This window comes from Haliaeetus leucocephalus, unplaced genomic scaffold (genome assembly GCF_000737465.1).
Source record: "Haliaeetus leucocephalus isolate CR32 unplaced genomic scaffold, Haliaeetus_leucocephalus-4.0 Scaffold273, whole genome shotgun sequence".
NCBI lineage: Eukaryota > Metazoa > Chordata > Aves > Accipitriformes > Accipitridae > Haliaeetus > Haliaeetus leucocephalus.
This window is the reverse complement of record NW_010972709.1, coordinates 3,341,385-3,363,995: the sequence shown is the minus strand read 5'-3', so window position 1 is coordinate 3,363,995 and position 22,611 is coordinate 3,341,385. Positions and strand designations below refer to the sequence as shown.

General features: G+C 43.3%; 2 protein-coding genes across 7 annotated transcripts in view; both read left to right on the top strand.

Moving 5' to 3' along the window:
* The first annotated feature begins 21 nt into the window (after positions 1-21).
* Positions 22-9,673, top strand: OGFR (opioid growth factor receptor). The gene is made up of 8 exons (XM_010569536.1): positions 22-1,986; positions 4,442-4,486; positions 5,207-5,269; positions 5,588-5,672; positions 6,070-6,148; positions 6,636-6,702; positions 7,012-7,160; positions 8,273-9,673. Exons 1-8 carry the CDS (start codon positions 1,966-1,968, stop codon positions 9,657-9,659), a joined length of 1,896 nt encoding a protein of 631 aa, XP_010567838.1. The 5' UTR covers positions 22-1,965; the 3' UTR covers positions 9,660-9,673.
* A 219-nt stretch (positions 9,674-9,892) lies between these two features.
* The window catches only part of COL9A3 (collagen, type IX, alpha 3), a 42,982-nt gene continuing 30,263 nt past the window's right edge, over positions 9,893-22,611 (top strand). For 2 of the 6 annotated variants that reach the window (XM_010569542.1, XM_010569537.1), the window contains exons 1-5: positions 13,127-13,820; positions 15,099-15,167; positions 19,713-19,748; positions 20,196-20,267; positions 21,064-21,117. In XM_010569542.1, the coding sequence (XP_010567844.1) occupies positions 13,755-13,820; positions 15,099-15,167; positions 19,713-19,748; positions 20,196-20,267; positions 21,064-21,117 (297 nt within the window). In that variant the 5' untranslated portion in view covers positions 13,127-13,754. Of the gene's footprint in view, positions 9,980-13,126; positions 13,821-15,094; positions 15,168-17,393; positions 17,591-19,712; positions 19,749-20,195; positions 20,268-21,063; positions 21,118-22,611 lie in introns of those variants that run through there. The other 4 variants (XM_010569538.1, XM_010569540.1, XM_010569539.1 and 1 more) reach the window with 4 other exon arrangements.

Sequence of the window (22,611 nt, the reverse complement as noted above, 5' to 3'; positions counted from 1 at the left end):
TGGGTCGGTGCCCTGGGAGTTAGCGTCGCCCTCGGGTTGATTTCGGACGCTTTGGCGTCTGCGGCTGATGTGCACGCGTGGATCTTCCCAGGCCACCCGCTTTGTATGCCGTCAGTGTATTTGGGCCTCGTCTCTCCGGTATCCTAATTTACTGCCGGGAACTGGAGCGGCTTAAAATACTTACAAGAAGCCGAAGGGGTTTTGTCCTGGCAGCGATCGCTAGCATGTAATTTTGTCCTCGTCCTGATGAAGCACATCTCGAAGGAGAAGAGACGACGCTCAGAAATGAGCTCTGGGGGTGGCGAAGGCAGAGGTGTGCTGTGACTTTATGACCCCTTAAGTTCCATTAGACTGCCATGAGATGGGCTTTAATGCGTTTTTTCTCCACCATTCCCTGTAGTCTGGATACTTGATCCCATAACTACAAGTTCTGTTTTCTGTGTGGCACCTGCCTGTTCACTGCATCCTGGTGGCCACTGGATTTGATGTTATGACGTTGATGTTCTTCAGCAACTCCTTGCTTTTAAGTTTTTTATTAGTATCCTCATCTTTGTACGGTGGCCTTTTGTATGCTCTTTCATGCCATCGATAGAAAGCCGTCACATAACATCTGCTCACTTTTCAAAATGAGCTGTAACTTTTTACTTCTTTTAGACATGTTTTTTTTTTCTAGGGAGCGTATTTAGAGCAACTCTGAAAACAAAAAAATACCCGCTGATGTTCTAAAAACTGCAGGTGTGTGTGCAGTTACAATGAGTGAGGTAGTGCTGCGAAATGTGGACATTTGTGTCTGGTGCCTTAAAATGATGTTGATTTGAAATAAAAGGAGCTTGTTAGTCTTATCTGAGGTTCCTATCTTTAGCATCACTGCTTTTGAGTTTGACATTGAGTATCAGTAATTTCTTCTACAGCATTGCTTTGGCAAACACAAAACTGTGTCTCTCTTTTTCAGTATTTACTGGGTCAGTCAAAACACACTACAGTTCTTATTTAACTCCTCCCATTTTGAGGAAAGGGAAACTAATCCTTCACTTGAGTTTCATTTCGGCAACTCATCCATATTCTTAGAATGTAAATAGGCAGATAAAGCTCTCTAATTAATATACTTTTAAAGGAGTTTAATAGTAAGCTTTAAGGGTTTTTATAAGCATTAAGATATTAAAATAACCCCCCTTTAAAAAAAAATTCTGTGCAACATAGTGTTCCAAACACTCATGACGTCCCACAAAAATACACACTCTATACTTTGCAAACAAAATCAAAGTTGAAATACAGCAGATGGATATGCCCATGCATGTCTCTGCATTTCCATGGAGTTTACTGCAGGGAATGTTGTTAGGCTTTAGCTGTGCAGGTAGGTCTGTGAAAGGTCATGGGTATTTTAGGTGGAATAGCTGTAATACTTAAAGGAAGAGGCAGGGATTTCTTTTAAAACGTTTTGCATTGTTTGAGGGCACACTGTCAATTTTCTTCTGTACGTGGCTGGAGTTCTGGTTTTGTTCACAAGTTTTAATGCCTCCAGAGCATTCAGATTGTTCTTTTTGTATGTGTTTGTTCTTCAGATTATTTTTTTTTCTTAGAGCAACTTCTGGATTGTGACAACTGTAAAAGCAACGACCGTTTTTTCAGTCCAGTGAGTGGACTTTTTGAACCTTGCCTGGCAAAGGAGTATGTTGTCCCTGAGACTTGTGGCCCCTGGAATATTGTCCTGCATCTTTAAAGAGGAGTTCTTCCTTCAGTGATGAACATGTAGTCACCTCTGTCTGACAGTGCCTGAAGAATTTTTGAGGGCAGTGAGAATGAATACAAGAAGAAACAGTAAATCTTCTGCTATCCATTTATGCCTTACAACCTGCCAAAGGCATGAATCAGTTTCCAAAACTAGTTGCTACTTCTGCCTATGTACACTAATTCTCATTCTTCTCCCCTCAGCCTAGATGGTATACTTTATGGCAGAAGCTGCTAATGTTTTTATTCAATACTGAGGTTAGAGTTTTTTTATTATTATTTTCACTATGCATTTTCAAAACCAACTAAAAATTCTACTTTTATCTTTGCGTTTCACTTGTATCTCCGCAAATACTCCATATTCGCGGTTTGAAATTCCTGCAGTTGTCTTTTCAGCTCTTTTGCATTTCGGTGCTTTTAGCTTTTAAGAGCGAGTGTTGAAAATCTTGGGGTTTGTGCTCATTTTAAAAAGGTTACCTCTTAGTCTGCTGTAATGCATGGGGTTCATGTTCCGCTGCTTAGAGCCATGTTTTAAGAACAAGCCCTGTAGTTCTGCCTTCTAACTCTTCATCAACAAAAAGGTTTCAATCACTCTTGTAGGATTCTGTGGTTTTTCTCATTCCTGTGTCTTGTTCACAAAGTTCCTTCATCCCTTTTGGTCACAGCTGGTTTTCAGTTTTCAGCCAAATATTGTTTGTGTTACCCTCTTCTAGCTTTGTTCTCTGCTTTACTCATGCTCTTCGCAAAGCAATGCACATTCTGATTGATGTGTTGCAGGTTTGGAGGGAGAAGCCCACTTAGATTGCCTATCAGTGTTGTGAGAAATAAGGGGGTTTGATTTATGCATGTGAGTTTCAGTCTTGCAGCTCAGTTTGTCTTTCTAACCTTGAAAGAAAGGTTTCTGTGGCTTAAATAGGAGTTTATAGAGACCCAGGAACAACACCTGCTTGCAGGGAGGGCTGAGTTTTGCTCTCTTTACTTCCCCATCTTGTTCTCTTTAATGTTGTGCTCCAGAGTGCCTTTCTCCTGCATCTAGTTTATTTCTAGACAAGCCTTACAGCACCTTGCACCATGGCATGGTGGATCTGTCTGTATCTGCACTGACTCTGCAGCAAACCAGTTCTTTTTCAAAATTGGAGCCAGTCTACTGTTAGCCTGTCGCACCTGAGTGTGTTAAAGGATGTTATTTTAGAACCTTAAGTGTAAAGAATATCTGGAAATTGATTCTTCTGTAATTGGAAATAAAATTTTCATTAATTCTACATGTATCAGAATTTCATCCTTGTAGTTCCAAAGTTATAGTCAAAAGGATCGATGAATTTCAAAGTGTTAAATCCCAGTCTGTGCTTATGTCTTGAACAAAAGAATAATACTGATCTATTCTGGCTGAACATATTTCTTAGTCTTGTGTTTGCAGCCACTTACTTTTTTTCCAAATGTTAGCTGTGTAGCAAAGTTGTGTTGGTTTTGTTGTGGTTTTTTTTTTTAATAGTTGTGTGTATTTCTGCAGTCTGGGTAGATTCTGGGGATAGACACCAGCACTTGGACTTCTAATCCTGTATGGGCCATGTGGCTGTGGGAAGTTCTGCCACCTATTTTGGTCTATGTTGCAATGTAGACGAGCATTACTTTAGGTCATCACAAGTTACTACATTTAAAAACCAATTTGAGCTTTATTTAATTCCTGTCACCAAAGTATGGGAGAATCGTAGTGTGTAAATGTATATTTAAAATGTAATTTTGAAAACTTCTGCATTGTTGACCTCCCTCTGTGGATAAAGCTTTGATCTCCCAAATGCTGTGCATGCTTCATATTTTTTAACAATCAGCAGGGCTGCTGAATGGATGACTTCATTACAACAAGGTGTTAAAAAATCTGCTCCAGTTCCTGCCTTAATAATTAAGGAACCACTGATCTGGGTTCACTAGAAAGTGGGTTTGCTTTTATTTTTCTTTGGGCAAATGAGGTTAGGAACTATCAAATGAAGTTAAATAACTCGGGAGAGCATTTGCTGCTTCTTTCTTCTAAGTTTCTTAAAATGCTTACTTTGCAAGAGTCCGCCCATCTTATCTCTGTTTCACAAAGATCCTGCTCTTGCTGTGAGCTGCCGTTGGATGCTCTTAACTGCACTGTGCTTCGCATTGGGTGGGTCCTTTTACTCATGAGCAGTTGTCATAATTTTGGTGGTTCTGCCTTGACAGAACACTTTTAAGCGCTCTCATGGTTTGGGACAAGATGGTTCAGCACTCAGCAAGATTAAACCTGAGTTGCTTGTGAAGTGTAACAAAATCTCTTACCATTGAAGTAATCCACTATTAATAAAAGTATCTATGCATATAATTCAGTTAAAATGCATTTTAAATTGTCATACTTTCAACTTTTATTTCCATGAAGTTCAGAGGAAGAAATGAAGTTGTTTTTTGTAATTTCTGTCTAAATGCTACATTTGGAATGAATCTAGCACATCTGTGTAGCGAGAAGAACCTGTCACCTAATTGTCAGGTGGACGTTGCACCACAGGTTTTTCTCTATAGCAATTTGAATTATGAATAAAATCAGTGAATTCAGCTGTAACTAGGTAAATCTGTCACTTAGCAACTAATAGGGATCATGTGAGTCACTGCTGTGGGTATTCTCACTTTGCATATTTTTTTTATTTTATTAGTGAAGTTTGGTTTCAAAGTGTTTCAACTGTATGCCTTTTATTTGTAGGAGCAAAGATCAAATTTGTCACCACTGTCTCAGAGGGGTTTTCAGGTAGGCTTGGCATAAAGTTTGGTTACTTGGAAAGATGAGCAATAGTGAAGATGATGATTGGAATGGAAGTCCAATAAAACAAATATCTAATGTGACCATGTGGCTTTATTATTGTCCATTGTGTAGATCAGCATGATGCTAAATCAGCAAGGCTGCTCTTGAGCAGAAAGCAGAGATGAAGAAAACTTTATTTCAATAATGTCTACAGGGAATGAGAATCTTGAATTTAAGGGGTATTTCTGCATCTTAAATTCAACAATTTTAAAGTCTGATCTCTGTCTTGACTAGGGTATATAGTAACTGAGAGAGACAGACAGGCAGGACTTAGTTTGTCTTGTTTTAAAACCTTTGAGTTAAGGAAGAAAATGACATTTTACTATTCGGGATTTCCAGCTAGTTCTGACCATTTCTGTAGGAAAACCTGACTGGGATAAAAGATACGCATAAAACGTGAAGAACTTGATTAATAAGACTAGAAAGAAAAAGAAATGTTTTGGTTAAAGGAGATGGTGTGAACCTCTCTTAGTCCAAAGTTGTCTTAAGGAATGCAGAAAAACAACTGCAGTAACAAACTGGCTGGTTTTGGGGGTGCTGGGAGTGCAGAGTGGAGGGCAGGGGAACATGTGTGAGGGATGATGAATTCGGCCAGTGGAATTTTTTTTTTTTTCGGTGGCAGAAGGCAACTTTATTCTGGATCTCTGATCTGTCTCTTTTCTCTAGTTCTCAGGCAGACGCAACTGGAATGCAGCAAAAGACTTGCAGAGATACAGACATCATTACCCGGTATGGATTAAATGATGATGCACATGCTCATGTGGCTCTTCCTCATTTGCATACTAAGTTTAGGAAAGCTTTCTAGATTTGAGGGCACCCTTTTGTCTTTACATTGACAGGCTCAGAACCTTTAGAGGATTTGTTTGTGAGGGGGAAAGGATGATGTGCATGTGGGCGCATCAGAAACAAGCTGTTACTTCCCAAAACACATTTCAAGGATTTAGCTTGAAATGTTTAGGAAACATGAGGGAAAGCAAGGAGAAGTGTTGAAGTGAATACTGCCTTTTAAGAGATTGCTGCTTGTTGATTTCTTGTTCTCATCTCCAGGGTCTGATAGAATCAGAAAATGAGGAGGAAGAAGAGATGTGGAACTTAAGCTTTTATAAAAATGAGATTCGTTTTTTGCCCCAGGGTGAGTACCTTGTTTGATGACTATTTGATGCAACTGTGCTGCAGCTGCTTGAATTGGTGAAAGACTAGCTTGATCCATGTGGGACAATTATTAAAAAAATCAAACCAAACAAACACACATGCTACCAACACAAAAAAAACCCCAAACAAACGAAAAAAACCACCAAGAATTTCCATTTTAAAATGTCCTTGTTCCTGCTGTATGTTCCTTAATTTTCTGTTTGGTGGTAGAAAACTAAGGGTTTTTTCTGGCTTACCAGGATGGTTGTCTAGTTAGAGAAGCTAATGCCTGTATGCCAACACCTGGCTCTGGATAATGAGCTGCCTTGGGTGACTGGCTAATTTAATTTTTATTTGGTGTCATTTCTTCTTGCCTGACTTCTTCCTTTTCTTTTCAGGTTTGCATATTGAAACTCTGCTTGAATCTTGGTGGGACAACTATGAAGTTCTGGAAGAAAACCATTCTTACATACAGTGGTAAACTGTCTGCATGAATATATTGCCTATCTTCTTTAGTTGTGCCTCTTAAAAGAGTCAGCTGTATCTGTATTCTTGAATTCAGCTTCCCAAAAGGCCCATAATTACTCTTGAGTGAAATCTCTGTCCACTTTGTTTTTATTGAGTTATATTCTTCTGGAAACAATGCAGTGGAAATCCTGAAGACGTGGGTTTCCAGTGCAGCCGTGGCAATAGATCTCAGTCATGCTTGGTCTTACAGCATACTGCAGAGCAAAGTGTTAGGGCAATGAGAAAGATCCAGATAAACAAAGTACGTTGTAATCATTGGTGTAGACAGTGCTTTTATGGGAAGGATTTATTTGTCATACAGTGTCCGTGAGGATGTGAGGTCTCCAAGAGATAACTGTGATACCACAATTTTTGGAATCTTTGGTTTTAACAAAATGGGTACCCTGGGTCGGATGTCGTCTTTGCTCACCTGGGCTGAAAATTTCTTTCCCTTCAGGCTATTCCCTTTACGTGAACATGGGATGAATTGGCGTGCCAAACCACTCACGTGTCAAGAAATCCAGGTATTGAAAGCTTTTGTCTTCTTTCTTTTTTTCTGGTTTTTTGAGGTCTGAACGATGTTAGGATTTTCCCTAAATGCCTTATATTTGAAGACTAGGGTTTTTTACATTGCTTGCTTGGAACCCTAGTGTGAATAGAGCTCACTCAAGCACTGTTAAGCATTTATCTGTCTTGCGTCTGCCAGTAGCTACACCAGCAAATGAAATGCTTAGTGATATAATCAAGCCTTGTTTATAGTTCAGGTGCCACTTAAACTGGTGCAGGTAATTAGGGAGTTGCACCTTGTACTCATTGGTCTTTCTTGTTTTCAGGCCTTTAGGAAGTCCAAGGAAGTTATGCAAAGGTTTATACGTGCTTATCAGCTCATGCTGAGATTTTATGGAATCCTTCTGGTCAATGAGGAAACCGGAGAACTTAAGAGAGCAGAGAATTGGGCTGAACGATTTCAAAACTTGAACCGGTGAGTCTCTGCTTATACTGCTGGTCATTTATTAAAGTCAGGCACTTCTTTGAGAAGAAAAAAAAGTGAAAGTTGAGAAAATCCTCAGCCCTTGAGGAATGGAGGCTTTTGTTGATAAAGTTAGCTAGCTACAGTATTTTTAACTTGGCTCAGCCTCTGACTGTAGGTCATCACACTCTGTGACTTTAACAAGTGACAAGTATAATAAGTAAACCAGCTGAGACTGGTTTTCTTTTGTATGCAGTGCAGCTGTTAACGGTAGGCATTCTTCATGTTGGTCTCCTGAATTATGAAATACAGACTTGGTGATGTTAATATTTGCTGTAGCAGAGCTTGTGTTTAAAACCATATTTTAAGCAGGAATCACTGAAACATTTTCACAAGTAGCCAAATTGCCTTTGTAGTATTCTGTTAACGTACAAAATAAGAGTGTTTCCATATGCTTCCCTGATTGTTTATAAAGCTGCCTTAACACATGTAAAATGCTTTGAATCCTTGGTTGAAAAGTTCTCTGCAAACTGATGGTAATGTTTTTATATTATTGCAGGTCTTATCATAGAGATAGTGATGACCCTTAATATTCTAGTACTCCTAATGATGTTAACAAGGGATCCAAAAGGCCTGTGCATACTCACAAAAGAAAACCAACTTGAAGACTGTCAAGTATTAATAAATAAATAAATCTGTATCTAGCTTAAGTCCTTAAGTCATGAATTTCTAGGAGCATCCTTACATGCCTGTATTCTTATACTTTTCTATGGGCTTACCCTGCAGGGTCGCTGTCAGGGACAGGGTATAGGGCTGCATGGACTTGTGTGTCTGACCCAATATGATGGCTGTTATCTACTGGTGGGTGATGCAGCAAGCCAGAATCTTTCTGAGCAGTTGAGATGATTAATCCTAGCAGTCCAAGAAGGGCTAGGAAAGTACTGCTGAAGGCAAATAGCAGCAATAGGTGCTTTAAAAGTAAGCCCACCTATACTCCCATCTGCATTGTCAGTCTTTTAATAGATCACAGTCAACAATGCACAAAACATTTTGCAGATATCCCGGAGGTTCATAGTGACTAGTAAGAATTCCACTTAGCAACTTTGCTTATCTGTTTTGTTCAGGTTCAGCCACAACAATTTGCGGATTACTCGCATCCTGAAGTGCCTGGGGGAGATGGGATATGAACACTATCAAGTGCACTTGGTAAAGTTTTTCCTAACAGAAACTCTTGTTAAGGAGACATTACCAAATGTCAAGAGAAGTGCCTTGGATTACTTCCTGTTCACCATCAGAAGCAAATGGAAGAGAAGAGAACTAGTCCACTACGCTTGGCAGCACTTCAAGCCTCGAGGCAGCTTTGTGTGGGGGCCGCATGACAAACTCTTGAAGTACAGACCCCGATCTGCCAAGTCACAGCTGCACCAAAAGGCTGAAGATAAACAGGAAACCCCTGGTGAAAAATCTGATGATTCTGTGGAAAAGGATGAGAACCAGTCTCTAGAGGAAGAACAGAACGCTGGAGATGCTGCAGACTCACAGCCTAAAGTGAATGATGAAGATGTAAAAGAGAAGATAAGTGAATGTGTTTTGAAAGGAGGAGATGGTGAAGAGGAGAAAGAGGCTTCATTTACACAGCAGGAGCAGAAGGATTTAAACAGTGAGGCTGAAGAAGTGCAGGGTACAGCAGAGAATGACTGCACAAAGGAGAGCAAGAAGAGAAAACTGGATGCAAATATGGCAGACGCTAAAAAGAGTGGACCATTGAAAAGCCCTACTGATATTGAAAACATTTCCCGTAATCTGGGAGAATGTGCAATTGATGCAGAAATCCCCTCCTCAGTTCCGCTCTTGCAAACAGAAGAGGAGCAGGAAACACTGAAAGAAGGCAATGCAGGCACCAAAGGCTCAACAGTGCTGGAGACTGCTGATGCAGCTGTAAAACGGAGGAAAGTTGATAAAAGAACATCGAGAACCAGAACGTTCAACTTGGCCATAAACCTGAACATAAACGTGAACATCGGGCCCTCTGTCTCTAGTGCCAAGTTAAATCCATCTGTTGCAAATGCCGAGGCTGAAAAAGAGAACGTCAGTGAGAGCAACGCAACTGTGGAAGTGACAACTGAGAAGGGTGGTAGTGATGCAAATGGTGGGGCTGTGAGACCCCCGGTGGGTTCCAGGTTCCCCAAGACTGGCTGGACTTCTCCAATAAGTGATGGCTTGGAGTCGAGTAAAGATCAAGTCACAGCAAGGAGTCATCAGTACCACTGCAACAGCACGGTCCTGGCAGGCAAAAGTGAGGTGGATGGGGTAGAACAGCATAAAAAGGCAGAAAACGCAAGTGAAAAAGGGCAAGCAGAAGTCACAGGCAAGAAACAAGTTCCAGAGAGTCTTGAGCAGAGCATGGCATCCATTTGTCCTGAAGAAGACAGCGCTGAGGTTGTAACACAAAAACCTGAAAGCTCTGAGCATGCGGCAGAACCTGATAAAGAGCAGGTAGCAGCAGAATGAGACCAGCACGGCAAGCACTCAGGCAAGTGGAGATGACGCTGCCCTAACTGCTAGGAGCCAGCTTTGGTGATTTTGATAGCAGAAGTATACGGAAGAAGAAACTTCCTTTGGGCTGATCCAGGCTAGCCCCTGTTGGACTTTCATTCTTCCACACTTTTTTAATCATCTGTAGTAACTTCACTGAGACCCAGCCCTTGGTTACCCTAAAGAGGAAAACTAAGTTAGTCATCTCAGACAGGCTGTGTCCTGTTCCTGCTTTTTATCTAATGTTCAGGACTGTCTTGGAGCAACAGGGATTTTTGCACTTTGCTTTGATTATGGTATGTCCCTTCTTAAAGAGAAGAGGAAAACTGATCTGTTTTCTTGTTTGAAATAGTCAAGTATTTATTAAATACATGATTTTTAATGTAAGACAGCATGACCTAATTTGCCATGCCTTTCTATTACCATGTAACTTCTATTTGCTGTTTTGAAAGGCTGTACCTTCCCAGCAGACTTATTCCTGGCAAAGGTGCTGTTTGCCTGAAAGCTGCTGTTCTCTAGGGTGCAAGGTACTGAGTAATTTGTTCCCTTTATCCCCCACAGAAATTGCTTTGTAGTGCTTGTTGGAGTTGTTAAGGATGTGAATCGTCTCTTGGTTTCTAAGAGATATACCTTCAGACTTTGCATAAAGCTGTCTAAAGCTCTTCTTCCCCAGGTTTTTCCACCACTTCCAGACCCTTGATAGTCTTCCACAGATATTTAGGTCCACTACTGGTTCAAATGCTTGCCTTCCTCAACTGCCAAAATAGAACAAATATTTGTCGTTGCATTTTTTCAGACTTTGCTGTTAATTTGCAGTGGCCTGTGGGGCTATGTTTTCTGCAGGCCCATTGCATGAAGTTAGATGTGTCAGATTTAAGCGACTTCCTAGTTAGGGCAGGATTGTTTTATCATTAATGATCAGCATGTCAGACAGTGAGGGCACATTCGAGTGCAGCATGTCTGGAAACCACTGGGCTTTGTGGGGCAGTTAATTGAAACTTTAATTGGAGGAGGTACGCTTGTCTGGTTCGTTTATTTACAGCCCTCAAGAATTTACTTTCAGACCTTGCCAGCTATTTGTCTGCCTTAATGTTCCTGACCTCCCTGTTAGCTATTCTGCTTGACTTACACAGTATTCAACTGAGTCTGAAGGAGCTTTAAACAATTTAGCACTTTCGCTCCTAGAGATTTACAACAGAGGACCTGTTTCATGAAGCAGAGGAAACCGTTTCCAACAGCCAGAAGGTCTGAACTTGCTGTTTGCTCAGATTGTTTGTTTTGGTTTGGGGGTTTTTAGGTGCTCTTTGTTTTGTGTGGGAGATGGCTAGAGGCTTGCCCGCCTTGCCAGAGAGCAGATGCAGTAGCCTCTGCAACGTTAATGTTTTTCCTCTCTTTGCTCCAGCTTTTAAGAAGCTTCATCTTTCAAGGAATTTGATCAGTGACTTGCCTTCCTGGACTGTAGGTCCTGATCCAGCATGCCACATACATGTGTGTGGGAATAAAAGTCTGCAAGCTTAACATCTAATGTTTGTGGTCACACATGTGCTGGAAAAAGGCTTTAATGTTTTTAAAATACTTTTTTTTTCCCTTATGAACAAGTGGAGTTAAATAGCCAATAAGAATACACTTAACTACAGATATAAATACTTGAAGATGTTGAGTGAAAATTCTTTCATAGAAGATTCATAAGAAATTGTTAATTGTGGCTTTTGTACAGATTTATAGTAATTTTTTTATTTAAGAAGTTTTCATTGTGAATATGTGCTCAGCTGGGGCATAGATCATAAATCTTGTTACGGTGATCTGTGATTTTTGTGTTTAATGGAATTTCACTGTGAGCTCTAGTCTGGAGTGCTCAAACCAAACCATTCCCTATCATGATCAGGTTTAGCGTTTTGGCTGTAGGTGTTTGCAGTGAGTTCACACGATGTTTTCCAGCACTCAGAGCTGTATCACAGAGTCTGTTATATTAATGTCACCTATTAAAGCATGACTTTAATGCATACCAGTTTCCACTTATGGGTTTTTTTTTCATCTTTGAGGGCAGGACATGACGGTAGATCTGCCCCACCACCACCACACCCTGTGGCCATCTGCTGTTGCTTGGGCACCTCCAACGAGCGGGTGCACGGGGCTGTCCAGCGTTCCCAAGCAGAGGAACCTTGAGATAAACCTGCTGCTTTTTCCATGTGGAGATGACGATCAAGTCTTCCTCCACCGCTGTAAAACGTGGCCAGTGAATGTCTGTGGGGAAGAGACACCCCCCCACACACACATGCTGCTTGTTTAATGATGTACTCCGAAATGTTTCGGTATGTCCTGTCTCGGCTCTGTGCCGCCGTCCTCCCAAGCGTGTGTTGTGATGCTTTGTAGGGCGAACAAGGGCTTTGCTTTCGAGCAGCAGGCAGCAGGGCAGCTGCCTGGGCTGCGTATGGGGGCTTTAGTCTTGTGGGCCTTTTCCTTCAGGACGCAGGGTTGTCTTTGTGGTGATGACTTCTGTAAGTCGCTGCATCCCTTCAGCTGTGCTCCCTCTGCCTGGGGCTGTGGAAGGAGAGGAGGAGCGGTCCTCCTCTTGTTCTGCAGGGTGGGCTTCAAGCTGAATACTCGCAGGGCTCTTCCTCAGCTTGCAGCAGCCCTCCAAACCCTGGATTGCTATGAGCCATGTGTGGCTGAGGAATTTGGATCTGCTTTGCCTTCTCTCTTGCCATCGGCTGGCCTCAGTGTGAAGGAGAGAGGTAAAAGCTCTGTGCAAAGCAGTTCCTGCGACTGCGCCGCTCTCCTCCTGCAGGGTTTGTGGTGTCTAATAAAGCATTCGGTTTACTTTGAAGCCATCCGAAGGCATACAGACACATGCTCCCTTTCTGTCCCCAGCTGCCTGTTCCACAAAATCTTGTGGGAACTTAGTAAATCTTTGAGCCCTTTATCCCTCTGTTCAAGGTTGGTGCAGTACTGGCTGCTGGGGAGCTGGACAGGCACGCACTGTGTGCTCATATAAACCTCCTGGTGTAAGGATGCCAAACTGAAACCTAGTATTTCATTTTTTAAGCTTTGCTTTTCCACTTCTGCTCTCCTCTTGCTAACGTAATGAGCTGTGTTATTTCATTCCTGATGAATCTTGCCACTGTTCCTCTCTGCTTCCAAGCCCTGCTTTCGATGAAGTTGTCTTTAATCGATAAAGGGAAGCATGAAGCTATTTGCAGATGATGTTTCTTCCTGAATATATTGCCATTTGGGATCACCTAGCTGGGAACTGTCATCCTGTTCATTCCTTGCAAATATTTCAAAGGCAATTCTTCCTTTTTTTTTTTTTTTTTTGTGTCTGTGGGAATGTTTCTCCTTTTTTCTTCCTCCTTGTATCTGTCCACGATCATCTGTTCTCTGGTCAAGATTCATCTCTTTCTCAAGAAATCAGTTGGCATTCTTTAGATCTCCCTGAAAAAAAAAAATAAAAATCCCCAAAAAACAACCCAGATGTGAATACACTTCCAGAGTTGTTAAACCATCTCACAAAGCAGTAAGTGCATTTCTCTGTAGTGCATCTTGCACTCGTTACAGGTATATTAATTTCTCCAGTGAAGTTAAGTAGCCTCAGGCACTGAATAACTCTCGCTCTGTGTTGCTTTTTATCTGTCCAGCACTGAGGTGGTGATGGGCTCTGAGAAACGGCCTGGATGAGACCTAAGGAACATCTTTGTATCTCCGGCTGGAGCAGCCGAATTTTGCTCCTGCGGTGTGTCTGCAAGTCTGGCCCTTCCTCAGGCTCCCTCCCTGTTTGCTCAAGGCTGGGGCTACCCGGCGGGTCATGAATGAGAGCTTCTCTTCCCGACTGACTGCTGCTCCCCCTCCTTCTCCCACCTCCTTCCCAAACCTCCTCTCTCCTCCCAGCTCAGCCCCTCGTTGCCTGTGCTCCTGAGCTCTGCCCCTCCAGCTGGAGCCGCAGGTTTATCTGGAGGCGAGGAGTCTCTGGTTTGTAAGCTGAGACCCAGGAGGAGGAGGAGGGATCTGCTGGACCCCGGAGGAGAAAGGGTTTAGCTGCCCAGGAGGAACGAAGAGAGGCAGAGCCTGGGCACCATGGCTGGATTCTCTGCTCTTGGGCTTCTCTTCCTATGTCAGCTATTAGCCACAACCCCAGCTCAGGTAAGAAGCCTCATTTATGTCTTGTGCTCGAGAAAAAAGTCCGTAAGGGAAAAAGATAGTGATCTGCATGTGTTCTACCTGCAGGATGAAATGTGGCAATAGGCAAGTTGTTAAGAGTCTAAAGTTTATTAAAAACGTGTGTGTTGCTTGTGCTGTTATACAGAGAGTGCCTGACAAGCGCATCTGGTTTTGTACCTGTGTAGGTAGGCTTTTAGATCGTATCCTCCTGTGTAGAAACTGCTGCGTTATCCTTTCCATAAAAGTATTGTCTTCCCATTCAGGACTGCAGTTACAAGAGAGAAAGCCTTGGGAAAGGGGAGACCTGTTGATCTGTTGATGTGAGAGAAACGGTTTTCTTTTACAATCAAGTAATGGTTGCCAATGAGACTGATCTCCTGATACGGGTCTTCATCTGAATCAGAATTTCTCATTCCTTCCCTCAATCAATTTTCAAATTTTACACTTGTACCATATTTAACCCATGTTTACTTCAGATGTGAAGCTATATTAAACTTCCCTGTACGGTGTTAATATTATTGCCTGGGGAAGTAACTCCTCAGTGAGGTTTTTCATTGTGTTAGTGAGGAATTTTTGCAGTCTGGCTTGGGAATTCAGAGCTGCCCTCATCTGCTGCGAGCAGAGCTGCTTCTACAATGAAACCTTTGTTCGCTGAAGCTACAGCAAGTTGCTCTCTGGAGCCCTCTCCATACAGAAGTCATTTATTGGACCTTTCTTTCCTTCCCCCCACCTCAGACCTCCTCCAAAATCCCAGATTTTCAAATGGTATCCTGCTCAGAGAGGAGACTTTCCCTTTCTCCTTCTGTCTGCAGTGGTGTCTGCCTGGCTCTTCTATCACCCCATCAGACCAGGACTATAAATTGATTTTTAATGCCAAGCACTTGGCACCTATTTTCCGTGGGCTTTGCATTTCCTCCTCTGCCCCAAATGAAATGTGCCTGTAGGTAGTGAGAACTGTTTCCTATACAACCAAAACCCATTTGCTGCCCAGTGACCAGCTCCGATTCCCAGTGTAAGCCACCAGTTAAACAAGTTGGGAGCCCTGAGGATGTGCTCAGTCAAAAGCATTTTCCAAAGAGCCTTGCACCGCTCCTGAGCTCCTCTGAGTCCACCCAGGATGCTGGGGGGCCCTGGGGGATGGAGGGTTAGTGCAGATTTAGGGACAAGCTGTAGGACTCGGCCATCGCTTTCTGATTTAGCCTGTATGTTTTTTCTGATGCAAAAATAAACTTCTCTCTCTCTTTCCCCCAATCTTTTCAGAGAGTAGGACCACAAGGCCCCCCTGGACCACGAGGACCCCCTGGACCATCTGGCAAGGATGGCATCGATGTGAGTGCCTTACGGCAGAGGGCAGGCTCGGCCGAGGGAGGGCGAGGGGTGGAGCAGGGGCAGAGCCAACTGAGCAGAGAAGCTGCTCTTGTTCTCCAGAGACCCAGCCTTTGGGCCATCCTTCAGAGGCGGATGGACCTGGAGAACCAGCCTACTCGCAAGAGACCTCCTTCTGCAAGAGTCAGAACCGCGAGTGGAGGTGCTGGCTGGCCTCAGGCTCTTTGCAGGATCAATCTCCTCTCTCAAGAGAGAGTTCAGGACAAAGCTAGTATATGCACAGGGGTTCGTGACCCTGTTTGCAAAGTAGGGTATTTCTCTTTTGGTGTCTAGGGAGGAAGGGGAATGCAATAGGTAAGGTTGAGTGCATGGGTACGACATGTGCCAGAGTCATTGCACGTTCTGTAGTTCAGAGAGAGGTTTATGTGACACTTCAGAGCATCCATGTTTCTAGAGAGGCTCCAAGAAACTCAAATATGCAGCACTGGACACTGCTCTTACTTATATTGGTTTTATTTCAACATTAGCAGTATGGCTATCCCTAACTTACGTTGGCATGCGAGACGTCAGAATCTGGCTCGTGTGTTGCCGGACATGAGTTGCCTGTAGTGGCACAAGAGGCAAATGAAATGGGCACCCTTTATTTCAGCAGGCAGTTCCTTATACGTACACCTCCTGCAGAGGTAGAAGACTATGTACCACAGGACGTACTGGAGGAGAAAAAAAACTTGTCCTATTACTTTTAATTGATGTTTCCATAGAAATGAAAAATTTTGCTTCTGTGCATCTGTTGGATAAGGACTGAATTGTGTCCTGTGGTTGGCAATGGATAAAAAGAGCATCAGATGGACCTTCAACACGACCACATCAAATGCAAAAGGCTGGATTCCTGCTTCAATACTCAGTTTGCGTAGCACTTGTCTCTAAGCTGCTTATGGAATAGGGCAGGGCCTTTTAAAGTTTGTCTGCAGTAAGTTTATTGGAACTGGGCCTTTAAGCAACCTTGAGAAAAATTATTCATTCCATGCAGGTCACTTTCTTTTGGATAAGAAGGTAAAAAAGATATATGAGTTCCCTGGTATATGGTGAACAAGGAGCTTTTTTGTCTTCAGTGGTGAGCTTTCATAGTGGCTCTGTGAGTAAGGCTGGTCTGAAGAGAGAACCTCATTGATTTGCAGCTAGTTCTTCTAAAGTGTCCTTTCGACTAATGGAGGCTGTTTATTGAAAATCTCGCTCTGGCTTTTTAGCGTGAAAAGTTCAGAGCTGGTACCTCGCCGGTTTCTCTCCGCTGTTTTTCATGATGTGATAAAAAGCTTGAGGGGACACCCTGGAAGAGGAGAAAGGACACGTGTTCACGTTCGCAGCAGCGAGCCTGTGGAGTCACTGCAGCAGGACATCAGTGTGGCCAGCGGGCTTCAGGAAAGGAGTGGCTGTGTTTTCTGTACAGAGTGAAAAAGAAGAATTTGGGAGGGACGAAGCCCTTCAGGCTTCAAGTCATAACCAACTTCTGCATACAGGCAATCGGAAAGAAACAAATCCCTGTAATTGTGTCGTTCAGTTCCTGCTTTCTACAGGATATTTCACCCCTTAATTCTGGAACAGTACCAGCATCACTTCTGATTGCTCTTGGAAACAGGAGCCCAGGGAGATGTTGGTCACGTGAACCTGCGCCCTTTAATCCACTGCTAAAAACTTCGGAAGGCTCCCTGTGGGACAGGACCAAATAGCAACATCTAATTAATATGAAGAACTTAGTCCTAATAAATCAAACAGCTGAGTAAAGTATTTAAGGTGCTGAGTCTTGCAGTCCTAGCTTGAGGCTGGAGTTTTGGCTATGCAGAAATAGTCTCTCATTTGAACAGACCTGATCTACATCCCTCCTATGGATATAGGTTGTCGGGTGCCCTGTTCATACGAGGTGGTCCAGCTGTTCAGGGACAGGCTCCAGGATGGTTTCTGCTACTCAACAGGACATTTAGTCCTTTAAGGAATTGCATAGGAGAAGAGATTCAGAGCTGTGGCTAGTGTTAAGCACAGTCATACAGCCTCCCGGTTTAAGGGCTACTGTTTTTCTGGCAGTACCTTCTAAAAAATTATGGCATATAAAATCCAACACTGCTCTACATTTTCATGGTGCTGCATGGAGAGGATCGTGTGGAGCCTGAGTGGTAGTGTCAGTTCTACCACTGCAAAGAATGAAACCATTATTCTATTTTTTTTTTCCTTTAGTGATGAGACTTCTTTTTAAAGCACAGTCAGAACTTTTCTGGACCGTACCTGTGCAAGTTCCCTGAACTCTGTAAGCCACTCCAGCTGGGTCGTCTTCACAGATGGCATTGGATGAACGCTGTGTGGGAAGAGTCGCTGAACGCTCTTTGAGCTGGATGAGTGCTGCCGAGGTGTTCAGCAGTCCCTTACCGTTGGCTGTGAGCAGTGAGCGATGCATAACATACAGCTGAATTATTCAGGATATCTCCAAACAAACCTTGGATGAACCCCATAAGCACAATTTCTAGAAGCTCCTACTTTCGTTCCTGCCTTTCGGTGGGAGCTGCAACATTAAGTCCCTCTGAAATATTTTATAATTATAGCCTTTTACATGCTTCACGTTTTATACTCAGTAACAAGCAAAATCTCTCCCTCCCAAGAATAGAAGCAGCATGTTATGATCAAAAGAATTAGTGACAAGTTCCTGTGAATTATTTCTGGGGATGTAATTCCCCAAATTGCTAATAAGCAATTGTCACTTCTCAAAAATCAAGGTTTTTTTTCCCCCACTTTCCGTCTCCTGGCTTGACTTGCTAAGAAAGAGTAAACTTCCTTCCCTCTCGCTTAGCACCAGGAGAGCATTTCCTTTTGCTGACAGCTTTTGCCTCTAATTCCCCGTGATCTGGCATTAGGGGTATAAACACTGATTAGGCTTTTGATTCAGCTGACTGAAGGTGCTCCTGCAGAGTCCCGCAGGGGTCCACAATGGCAGGATCAAGGTTTCAGATGGTCCCAAACAGCCTTTGCTGACGCCGTGACCTTGCTGTATGGATTACCATCACACAGGCAAGAAAAAAAGCAAGGGGCTGGCAATCTCCAGCGATGGAGGAGGGAGTAAACTACCTCTACTGCCATTTCTAGCTGCCTTTTCAAACCATTCATTGCAAAAGAACTGCTCCTTTCATTTCCTTGGCAGGGGTCCTTCCCCACCTATGATAATGATAACTATTTATGGAAAATCTGTGGGCAAAGGACAGCTTCAGCAAGACGGAGCATAAAGATCCCTGTGTTCAATGACCCTCTGGTCTGTGCATTGATCGGTCACCAGTGCAGTACATAAATCCTTGCCTGAGCAAACCAAGGCAGCCAGTCTGGAGAGATTTGCCCACAGACTTCACAGTTGCCGACACAGTAAATATAGAAACGTGCTATAAATTCCTCAACTTTGCTTACTGCCTTCTAATGCCTAATTATCAGGCCCACGGTGGGGATGGTGTTATTTCTAGCCTTGCTCTGTTAATAACTACCCTTTTTCCATATGGGTGTTTTTTCTTCCAGGGTATCAACATGCCCCTTCCCCTCTGCTCGCCCACAATACCTGAACCTCTCACGATATTTAGTGCACTTACCCTAAAGCCAGGAGGGGAGGGTACCATGCAGACATCTGAAACTGGGACACAAAGTGATTTTCTGTGGGATGAGATGGGAAACCAAGCTCCAGTCAAGCTTCTGCTAGTCACAGATGATTGCTTCTTTTGGAGGCTAACAATAAAACACAAATATCTAGTTGTCTGGGGTCTATGCAAGCTCCTGAATGATGTTACAGCTGGCTGAGGTAGAAGGAGTGATTCAAAGACTTCTTAAATATTGTCTTCCAAACACCTTTAATGCTGTTCTTAAAAGTTGCTTTCCATTAGGATAGGAAAAAACGAGCACTTTTGAAATATTTAATAAAAAATGGGTTAAATCCAGATTGTGCAATTGAGTTGGGTGGAAATCAGCTGGGGGCTTTGTTCATTTGCTTTCCCTGTCAAAGTTTAGTCATACAAAGAAAATCATTGTAGGCAGTTTGTTCATTCTTCACTTTCTGATGGTCCCCAACTCCTGGTAGTACCACAGTTTCATACTGTGTCCTGGATACCTGGAAGCTTATCATTGTATCCCTCTGTTTCATCAGGAAGATGTTTGGAAGCCTCGATGGCCATCCAGCTTCCTCTCTGCCCCACTTGCAGACAAGCCCAAGTGCAAACAATTTCTAAGTATATCTGGAAAAAGTTGGAGGTGCTGGGCGCCACTGAGAAGCACTGGTCCTCTCTGGGAGGCTGAGGATGTGGGTTTCACCAAATCTGCCATTGTAAAGGTGGAAAAGGCCACCCAAGTTCATCCTGCTTTAGGGGGTAGCAGGATCTAGAGCATCAGCTTCGTAACACTGAGCGTGGTAAATCTTGGAGTGGGCATGAAGGGAGACTTGAGTGCTATGAAAGTTGGGACACCGTTGTTGCAAAAAGTCAACAGAAAGAGGTTCAGCACTAACACTGATATCTTTTCTCTTTCATTTAGGGAGAGCCAGGCCCTCCTGGTTTGCCAGGCCCACCAGTGAGTATTTTCTGGTTGACATTGACTTGCTCATCCTTTTGAGAAGGACACATTGCAAGAGCTAAGACTTACTGGCTCACTTTCCTCTTGATCTGCAGCATTGGTCTGAGTCTGCTTCAGCTCCTCAGTCTGCCATGGGGTGCTCAAAATTGTACCAGGTGGCACAGCAATTTGGTTTGGGCTACTTACCCCATCCCTTTCTACCCCTCTGCTAGGAACAGCTTATGAGTAACTGTATGTGGAACTGAGCCAAAGCACTGAAATTAGTTAATTAGGATTTGGATATGGATTCATGGCAAGTTTCATCTCTCTGCAGGAATTCTTCCATGTTGCACAGTGTAAGATTAACACATAAACAAATGAACTTCCATCTTGTAGCCTGTAGCAGCACACGCCACGTTTCTCTTGTTAGTATGTTAAAAATAATTGCCTGTTTATCTGATTTAGGGGCCAAAAGGTGCACCAGGGAAGCCTGGAGCAGCTGGTGAAGCTGGGTTGCCTGGCCTTCCTGGAGTGGATGTGAGTATTTTGTCATCTTCTCTTAGATCTTTTAAATATTTCACATAGGTGTGGGTGTTTTCCTGAAGTCTCTCATCAACTTGCTCTATGTCTACTGGACAAGCAAACTAGGTCCTGGATCTACATGTATGTCTTGCGTATATGGAGAAATTTTAAGAGTTGAAAGCATCCCTTGATTGAACTAAGGACTATAAGAACAATTTTGAGATGCGTAGTTGATAGGACAACACTCTTACAATGAAACATGGCAGTTCTTCAGAGGTGCGCTGGGCAAGTCTGCAGAAATACAGGCAGCAGCTGACATTTCTGGAGCAAACCCATTGAGCGTCAATTCAGAAATCCAGTCGCATTTACTAGCTGAGGCTTGCTGGTCACTGGCCTGGGATTTGCCCTACAGCCCTGGACAAGTGACTGCCCACAGTCAAGTTTTCCCAGCTTACCAACTTACTGCCATGGTAGCTGAGCAGGGGTAAAGTTTTAGCCAGCCCATTTTCTTCTGCACCAGCTGAGAGGAAGCATTCAGTCAGCTTCCACAGCTGAGCTGCAACTCAGTAAACACCAGTAACAAGACTACTTGGTGCTGTTCATCCACACTTAAATGTGCAGGGCACAATACTGATAATTTGCTTCTGGTCCTTTCCTTTGTGATTAATTATGGAGAGAAATAAAATGGTTAGGCTTTCCTGAGAGATTGGCATCCAGATGATTTGTGCTGGTGATAGTGACAGGGACTTCCTATAGCTGCTCTTACTGTATTTCTCTGTTTTCACTCTTAGGTTTTCTTGGTTTTTTACAGGGTTTAACAGGAACTGATGGCCCACCTGGCCCAAATGGGCCTCCAGGGGACCGTGTGAGTACCACATTAGATCCTAAGTCCCTTTAAATGAGCTTTGTCACTGATTGTTTGATGATTTCTCATTCCTTTGTAAATTGGTGACATTCAAGCGTTGATTACTCTGGCGCATTTATCCATACACCCTTGCAGAATACTTGGACCCTTGAAATGAAGCCCCAGATGGCTTTTCATTAGGCAGGGTGTGAGATCCATCTTTCTTTCACATGGCTTTGAATGGGCTTGGATAGCCTCAGTGGTGGGAGTGCCAGTGCAGAACAGCTCTAGTGATATTTTGAGTACCTAAAAAGTTCCTTGAAGCAGTTGATAGACTTAATTATGAAGTTTATCAAAGTGAAGCTATTTTGGCTTTTATGTGCAGCCTGAGTACCCCGCTCCATTAAGTTTATAGTTACTGCTACTGTGTGTTAACTGTTCAAACTTTTGCCTTTTGTTAATTCTGGGGCTGTCCATATGGTTGACATTATTAGTTGCTTTGGCATAAACTTCTCCTGCCAGCATAGCAAGAAATAAGAGGGTTTTTCTTGCTTCCTGCATATTACAGCTCTGCTAAGGGGCACCACAGGGACAGAGAAATGATTGCCTGAGATGTTACAGATGTCCTTCAGATCATCTACAACAGGGCCAGAAGGGCACTTGGGCCTCCTTGTGACATTAAGAACTAAACATTAGTGAGCTATTCAGCACAGATGTTTATCCAGCATGGCTATTTTCCTGTCTCCCAGCATGGGAAGATAAGGCTTGTATCCACAGCTGATTTACTGGACTCTTGAACTCGGGGCTGCAGTGATGGGCTGAACACACATCACAGCGTGTAGAGGTTAAAAAAGGTGGACTTTTCTAACATATTCGGGATATCTCAGTAATCCATTTGTTGCCCCAAGGAGTTACCCAGAGCTCAAAACTCTGTGAGTGGTCTCATTTAGTTAAAGGGATGAGTGATAGAGCCATGTATCTTTGATACGCTCTTCTTCCTTTCCCATGTGCAAGGCAAAGTTCGCTTGGCCACTGGGGAATTTGAGTGGCAGGACCCAAGCGTCTTGTTCACAGCTCCAAGCCTCCGTCCGTCGGCACTGCACTAAAACCCATCTCCTTTGCTTTTCCTCGTGCCCATCTTTCTCCCCAGAGATCCAGGGCTGTAAAATCCTGACCACTCTCAGACAGTCTGTGGCAAGAGTCCAGCACCTTCTGGGAACTGAGCCCTGGTTTTTAAAATAGAAAAGTTCAGGACCACACGCAGAAGACTGAGCAGTTTTGTGCCCCTTTTTTATGTTCAGTGGTAGTATTTGCCCATGCCCACTTTAGCACACAAGCTCCTAGTTTGCAGGGTAATTGAGCAGATAATTTCTGGGCACAAGAGCTTCCTCTTCAGCTGTTTAGTAGAAGCACACAAGCACAGTTACTGTAACTACATGCTCTGATTTGATGTGCTTTCCCATGTCTTGTAACTCAATCTGTCAGCATGGGGCAAACTTGGGACCTGTTGTCATT